The sequence below is a fragment of the Triticum aestivum genome, chromosome 1B (genome assembly GCF_018294505.1).
Source record: "Triticum aestivum cultivar Chinese Spring chromosome 1B, IWGSC CS RefSeq v2.1, whole genome shotgun sequence".
Classification (NCBI taxonomy): domain Eukaryota; kingdom Viridiplantae; phylum Streptophyta; class Magnoliopsida; order Poales; family Poaceae; genus Triticum; species Triticum aestivum.
In genome coordinates this window covers 503869010-503876784 of record NC_057795.1, presented here as the reverse complement: position 1 = coordinate 503876784, position 7775 = coordinate 503869010, and the positions used below count along the sequence as shown (strand labels likewise).

Sequence of the window (7775 nt, the reverse complement as noted above, 5' to 3'; positions counted from 1 at the left end):
GGCGTGAACCAGGCGGCGACACGTGGCGGCGGCGGGGCGACCCGGACGTGTCCGATGGCGGCGGAAGGGGAATTCGCTAGGGTTTCGTCCGGAATTCGGGGGAGGGGTCTATATATAGAGGTAGAGGGAGCTAGGAGTGTCTAAATGGGGTGTAGTTTTCGCCCACACGATCGTGATTGAACGACCGAGAGCATGGAGGGGAGTTAGATGGGTTATTGGGCTGTTTTGGAGGGGTGTTGGGCTGCAACTTAAAATAGGCCTTTGCGAGAGTGCGGTTAACCGTTGGAGTACCAAACGAGCTCCAAATGACCCGAAACTTGACAGGTGGTCTACCGGTGCTATACCAGGGCCACTTGGCAAGGCTCGGTCCATTCCGAGAACGTTCAACACCCGCACACGAGAGGAGGCAAGAGGGGTGCGCCGGTGCATGTGGGAGTGTCGGATTGCGAAATGGACAACGGGGAAAATGCTCGGATGCATGAGACGAACACGTATGCAAATGAGATGCACATGATGACATGATATGGTATGCATGACATGAATAAAATGTAAGAACAAAAGACAAAACCCAACCACGGAGGGAATATCATATCACATAGCCGAAAATGGCAAGAGTTGGAATTACAAAGATGGAAAGTTACATCCGGGGTGTTACATTATTTTTTCAGTGATGTTCTGCAAAAAGAAAAACATCTATCCCGAGCTGGCTTCATATCTCTTCTGAAAACTGGTGTCGAATCATCTTCAAGATTTGGGGAACATGGAGATCTTGTGATTCTGTTTTTCGGATTGTTTTGATTCATTTCAATTATCATCATGTTTCCAGAAATTACCAGTTTCACACTGCCATACCGCTGCAATTGAACCTCTTTGTGGTTGCCAGTTTCCTTTGGGATCTTTTGCTAGCATTTCCTACTTCCGAGTGCAAGCTGATGCTGCCGCGTTTTAACATCATATGCAGACACCGTTGTTTTTTGCAAAATGTGTTGAAAATTGAGGAGGTATACCTTGACAATTATGCCCATAGATTTTCATCAACTATACAATATACGAGCAATCAGTGTTTATCGATACGAAAAGTAAAATGGACTTCCGGATCCCTGAACTTCTAGATGTATCGACATGGTGTTCTGCTTCTAGTTTGAACTGTTGCTATCTGTTGGGAACTTGGGATTCTATGCAGCTTCAGTTGTGCTAGTGTCATGCTCGCTTGGTAAAATCCCTGAACCATTCAACCATATAAGACCCAGAAAAAATGTCTGTTCGTTTTGTATTCTTATTCCTTGAGATGTATCACTTCACACATGTACTATTGTTTACTGAAAATCTCCCCTGAGATACGTCCAGAATGCATATTCTGAACTTTTTAGGATTTTTGAATAATTATCCATGTTAGTGTCAACCTGCTGCTGAGATTAAAATTGATTCAGTGCCCACATGAAACTGTGTCTCCAAAGTATAGGTCGATCAGTCACCGCCACATATGATTTTTGTGAGCTGAGATTCACTTGGATGTATCTTGACAAAACAAAATATAATGTCTTGTCTAAGTCTAACTGAAAGTAGCAGAAAAAATGTCGATCCGTCAGAGGATACAGCTACGCTGTCAAAACATTTTTTTCAGGGGGTGATAAAATTAGACCAAAGATTATTTACTTCGAATATGGCACTAGAAATCCTAATCTGCACTTCAAATATGGGAAAGGTATATCCTACTGCTATTTTTATAAATGGCTGTTAGGAGATGGTTCCTCCATTAGTTTTTGGCATGACGCATGGCTTCAGAAATGCTCCCTTAAAACTACTTGCTGGGAATTATTTGATATTTGCAATCAGCCGAACATTCAGTTGCACAAGTCTCGGATGGGATGTCCTTGAAACTCACCTTCCGTGGATGTGTTTGTCCTAGACTAATATAATATGCCTTTTGGAAAAGCTTTTGACTTTGGTCAGGAATGCTCATTTTACTTCTGAACCAGATAAGCCCAAGACTTGTTTATTTTGTGCACCGAGGAAATCAATTTCAACACTTGTTATTTAACTGTGCTGTTGCTACACAGGCTTGGAATTTCATTTTGGAGGGTTTTTTATATTGATTGTTCTTGTTCAGTTAAGGATATTGTTCATTGGTGGGCTTCTTATAGACTTTTTCACGCTGTTGGAAACACTATGTGCTGAGACTCTGGAGTATTTTGACCTTACGTGATGAAACTATGTTTCCAGGGATGCAGATGGAAAAGCACGAAGCCTTGCTTCAGGACAAAGCGGCATGGGGAGCTGCGACGCATCGCTTGGGGCTGATCCTTCCGGTTGAGGCCTCGAATGCTGAACGGCGTGGTTCCCAAAGATTGAAGCAAACATGGATGAAATTCACTGTGGCGTCCTGTAGATTGTTTGGTCGTTTAAGCTTTCCTTGTGCTTCCGCTGAGCTGTAGAACTAGGTAACCATGTTGGCTTTACCTCTGAGAACCTGAATGTTTATGAACCTTTGTTCCATTCCATCATTGGCTGCAATGGAACAAGGAGTTCTGCTCCTATCTTTCTAAAAAGGGGATACAGCTAAGTGGAAACCGATGGGTTTGCTTACCCAGGGTGTCCAACTGTCGCAACAGCCGGACAAGATCTCGTGGCATTGGACAGCTGATAGCTCTTACACGGCGGCATTTGCGTACAAGATTCAGTTCATAGGAAGTACATCCTCAAACCTGAAGGAGCTCATCTGAAAACTCTGGTACCGGCAAAGCAGAAGCTCTCGGCTTGCATGTGTATTCAAGATCGTTGTCTGACCGTGGATAAGCTCACCATGAGGGGCTGGCAGCATAACCCCATCTGCTCACTATGGAAGTGTCAGCCGGAGACTGCTGCACATCTTCGCTCAGTGCCCCTTCTCGTCTGAGGTGTGGAGATTAGCCTTTGCTACTTTCAACTTCCCCCTGAACCTGATCCCCAACGTGACGATGCCGTCTTTCAGGAAGTGGTGGGAGTAAGGTTATGTTGTCTTCGCCTCAAACGAGTCTGAACAGAAACGATCTGCGGCGATTACCCTGGTTTGTTGGTTCATTTGGACTGCGCGGATCTTTGATGGGGTGGCCTGCAGCGCTGCTCGGGTAATGTGCAAGTGTGAGGAAGAACTGTCAGAATGGGGAAGCGCCTGAATCAGGGGTGCGCTATTACTGTCGCCTATTCATCCATGATGCACACAATATGGTCTGATTGCCTGAGAAGATGCTGTTGAAAGGAGCTACTCAGAGTTAGGTGGAAACCTCTGTGAGCTCCTACTCAATGCTACTAGCGTTTCCTGGATTAGCCTTTAGCCTAGGTTTTTCCCCATGTTGAGCTGTGTCATGTATCTCTGTAATATTTCTTCTCCCTTATGATAGAGGCGGAGGTGTATATAATGAAAGCAGCGCTGCTGCTCTTCCTAAAAAAAAGAGGAATGTTTGCTTGACTGAATTCAGTGGATATGATGTTTCAAGTTGCATATCCTATCCTTAGAAAATGGAATGATAAATGCGACGGAGATGACCAGTTTGTATGATGGAAAAGGACCCTTTATGAATCTGCAGATGGCATAGCATCTTTGACATGAAATTAGTGTTGCATTTTCTCTGTCTTCTTAATTCCAAGGATGTGGAAGCCCAAGGCCAATCAGAAGCTCACTGTTGTTCAGACTATTTTCAGGCTGTGGGCAGTTTCCTATTTTCAAATATCTTGGTCCATGCTGTAATGATTCCCAATAGGCACCAGTGATGAATTTCTGTGGAGACTAATGATTCATGAAGGAGGTAAGTTAATCTTGGAACTTTCACCTGTTTTTCCCCTCTCCATATTTTGTCTGTATTACCTTACTACAAGTAGTACTTACACAAACCACTGTAACTGATGATGAATTTTTTTTTCATTCCTTTGTTACCAAGTATGTACTGGACTAGATGTTACAAAAAATATTCTGATAACCATCCTAACACAAAATATTCTTTCGGTTGAAAAATAATGGTTCTGCTTCTGCATATACATAATTTTATTCTCTGCACATTTTCTGCTGCTGTATTTGATTTTGGTCATATCCGAAACCATGGAGCTGACTTTGTACGTTGAAACCCTAACAGATACCATGAGCTCCTTCCAGTTGCTTCTTTTCTTGGCTGTCCAAATTAGAACCACTTGTTGAGCCATCTTCGCTTGGAAGTTGTTGATAGTGAGGTGCAACTTCTGTACCTGTAGCTCCTCCATCGGCTAAAGAACTCTCACTTCAAACATTACAAGGAAAGTGTTAGGTTCTGACATGTCTGCACATGGATCTATAACGACTCCAACAAACTTACTTCAGCGAGTAGACGATTAATCCAATGGCCACAACCGTGAATGCTACGTAGTACAGCCAGTTTATCTGTTGCAACTAAATCTTGTGAGCATATGTATGCAATGTATTTAGGATCTCATGCAAAGGATAGGTCAGAAATCGTAACCTGTTGTTGATAGAACAGTAGTCGAATGGTGACTGCCCACATGTCAGATGTTAAGAGTGAGAGATTAAACAATGTTGATCCACTCATCTGCAAAAGAGCTATGACAATCAGGAAGGGCTAAACTATTATTGGACTGTACAATAAGAAAATAAATGGCCTTCTGGCTTTAGATTCTTATACTTAGTTTATTCAAATACTTCATAACTTCTTGATCAACCTTTTCTTTGTTACATACTTGTGTAGCTTGTTTTCTGCTTAACATGTTGGAGGGAACTTAACCTTAAGGACAAAAGGAGTAAGGGTGTAGAACACTAGTAATGCAATGGCAAATCCTGCGAACAAACTTATCTGAAAATAAAAATAAAAAAAAACAATACAAAGCAGTTGTGAGTTTCCTGTCAAGACAATTGAATAATGTGTATTGCAGATAAATGGGTCAAACCATAACTATACTTTGGTACCATTGTTGGAGACCAGGCAACTGCTTCTAGGCTCTTCCTTTCGAATATGAATCTGATGTTTTGTCAGGTTAAGTGGTCACATGAACAGAAGAGTATTGTCAAGACATTTCTGTTCCACAAAAAACATAGTGATATTTTAACTACGCGATAACGAGAGCGAATCTATAGATGGCAATATCGACGGATTATGAAAGTTTTTTCTCTGCTGATCTGCTATTAATAGTGAAATGCGGAGAGGATACATCTGAATTGCACTGACAAACAGGCCAAATAGTCCAAGCATCGCGATAAGCTCTACGCGATCGTTCTTCTTGACGCAGTATTCCTACATATTCAAGGGAAATGATAGACTTATGAGAATTTTGAGAAAATATTGATGGGTAGTAGGAAGATACATATAATGGCATCACAAACCTCTGCAACATTGCTAAATGCAAAACAAACTGTCCCGGCAATAACAAGGGCATCCCCTAGAAGTGGCATTTGACCCGGATCTGCAGAAAATGAAGGGGTTTGTAAGCTGCTAGCACTTATCCACGCTGTATAAATTGGGAGACGATTCCAGCTTGTATGGGTCTTAAAGTTCGGTTTTTATTTGAGCACGTCATATACCTGTTCTTATTGCCAGTTTGCTATGTTACTCAGCTGTAAATTTTTTGAACAAGATTCAGCAGTGAATATGATTTCCTGGACTACTGTACGAGTATTATGATTTCTGTAAAGAAAGAGGATAAGGATGATACACAGTATCAAGAACTTCATCCTGTGCCTATCCTAGGTCTGTCGCAGAGAGTTTTCGTAACTGACACTTCTAATTCAACTTGTTGTTAGGACTCATACCTTGCTGTTCTGGGGATTTTGCATCTGAAAGGAGCACAAGACCTAAATTTGATCTCCTAGACTACTATGAAGAACTGTATAATCGTGATTTCTTCTAAAGAAAGAGGATAAGCATGATACATACTATCAAGAACTTCATCCTGTGTGTATCTTACTAGGTTTGTCACAGAGACTTTTAGTAATCGGCATTGTAATTAAACTTGTTGGTATTGGAACTCATATATACCTTGCTCATCTGGAGATTTTGCATCTGAAAGGAGCACAAGACCTAGCCCTGCCACGCAGGTCCCTGCCCCCACAAATTGCCAGAAAGAATATCTTGTGCCTAGCACATACCAGGTGAGTATGATGACCCATACGACGGTCCAGCAGTCCAACAACGTTACGCTGGTGATGGACGAGTACTGGTACGCCTTGACAACTGAAACACAAGTTTCAGAATCATTACATGTTTATTGCATTTGGTATCTGACTGAAATGCGTATTGCTTGTTTGTGCTCACCCAGATAGTTCCCCTGGACATCGACGAAGGCCAGCGCCAAGTACCAGTACCAAGGTATCTGCAAGACAAGAGTGGCGTAAAGAGTGAGGAGGTCTGCGAAACTGAAACCGCACAAGGTAAGTTTCATGATTGAATTTCATGCTCACCCGTGGTTTCTGTCGTCGATGCAAGAGGATCGGCACATAAATCAGAGTCAACAGGAGGTAGGCGAAGAAGGATTGTGTGAGTGGTGTGTTAACTCCTGCACAATACATGCGATGGGTAATTCGCAATTGAGTAGTACAAAGATTCGCAAGTGCTGGGGGAAATGATAGCTTGGATTGTTATAGGCTACAGAGACTGAGAAGGACGGGTACCAAGATTGGCGAGGAAGGAGGAGGCGAAGCTGGCGGCGGCCATGGTGAAGGCCACGAGCTGGCCGAGGAAGAGCACCAGCAGCAGGCCCCATGCGTCCTTGGCCTTGGTCTCCATGGGTCTCTGTCTGACCACCAAGCCTCGGTCAGATTCGCGGAGATGCAGGGGAGAGATATATACGGTTTGAGCCGGCCGGAGCAGAGGACTGAGAGGAGGAGACTCGACGGGTAGCTGGGCCTCGTGCAAGGCTCGCTGGGCTCGTGCAGTAAAATATGGTTAGCTGAGTGTGGCATGCCCATTTTTCAATCAACAAAAAAGGGAAAGCCGAGAGCAGCTTGTGATCGCTACATTGATTATGTTTTCTTTCTTCCCGCTGTCACGCGTCTGGATCTGATCATTGATTAGGTGATCGGATCGTCCTCTTGCAAATAGTACTACCCCATTATTATATTAGTATTGTCTATAATTGTGGGTCCTGCACCTGTTTTGTTTTTTGATTCGCTCTTGCATCTGTCAGAGAAGGCCCAACGGACCAATCATGCCAGGCCATGTCACATGTGACTCTGGTCCGTGCAATTGATGATAGCTACACCTTCGGAAATAGACATGGCGACTTGTGAGGCAGGCAGGATGGAAAGGGAGAGGACCGGATGCAGTCTGTTGTTGTGATGTGTGGTGTGGATTTATAGCCGTGCTGCCGGCGTGGCACGGTTATACACCGGGTACGGAACATCGGTTGCGTACGGGCACTTGCGATGAAACGGGTACCGGCTCTGATCATATTCAGAAACAAAATTCCCAGTTCTAAAAAAAAAAGAAACAAAATTCCTACGGACGCGGAACACGACACGTTTTTGTTTTTGTGCACCGCTTTGCCAATTTGATGCTTGGAGCCGATGGGCTCATCACATGGTACCATGGCATGATGGATGAGAGGGATTTTCTTTTCTTAAGTCATGTCCTTAGAACTCCGGTTTATTAAAAAGGATAGACGAAAATTGCCCGTTAATTGACAAAAAACCCGGATGAAAACTGTTACAACGCGTCCACGAAGAAGGGCATCCCGGTCGACGTGGCTACCCCAAGACCCACGCATATCACTGAAAAGAAATTTGTCGAGGTCGCCTCAATGTCATTGTCATCGTTTCT

General features: G+C 43.5%; 1 protein-coding gene across 1 annotated transcript; it reads right to left on the bottom strand.

Moving 5' to 3' along the window:
• Positions 1 to 3880: 3880 nt before the first annotated feature.
• LOC123135076 (solute carrier family 35 member F2) lies at positions 3881 to 6988 on the bottom strand. The gene is made up of 11 exons (XM_044554197.1): positions 6629 to 6988; positions 6419 to 6513; positions 6273 to 6330; positions 5997 to 6191; positions 5345 to 5424; positions 5173 to 5255; positions 4931 to 4982; positions 4749 to 4817; positions 4470 to 4556; positions 4326 to 4390; positions 3881 to 4250 (listed from the first exon to the last, which is right to left on the bottom strand). The coding sequence occupies exons 1-11, from the start codon at positions 6741 to 6743 to the stop codon at positions 4103 to 4105; spliced, it is 1047 nt and encodes a 348-aa protein (XP_044410132.1). The 5' UTR covers positions 6744 to 6988; the 3' UTR covers positions 3881 to 4102.
• Positions 6989 to 7775: the final 787 nt, after the last annotated feature.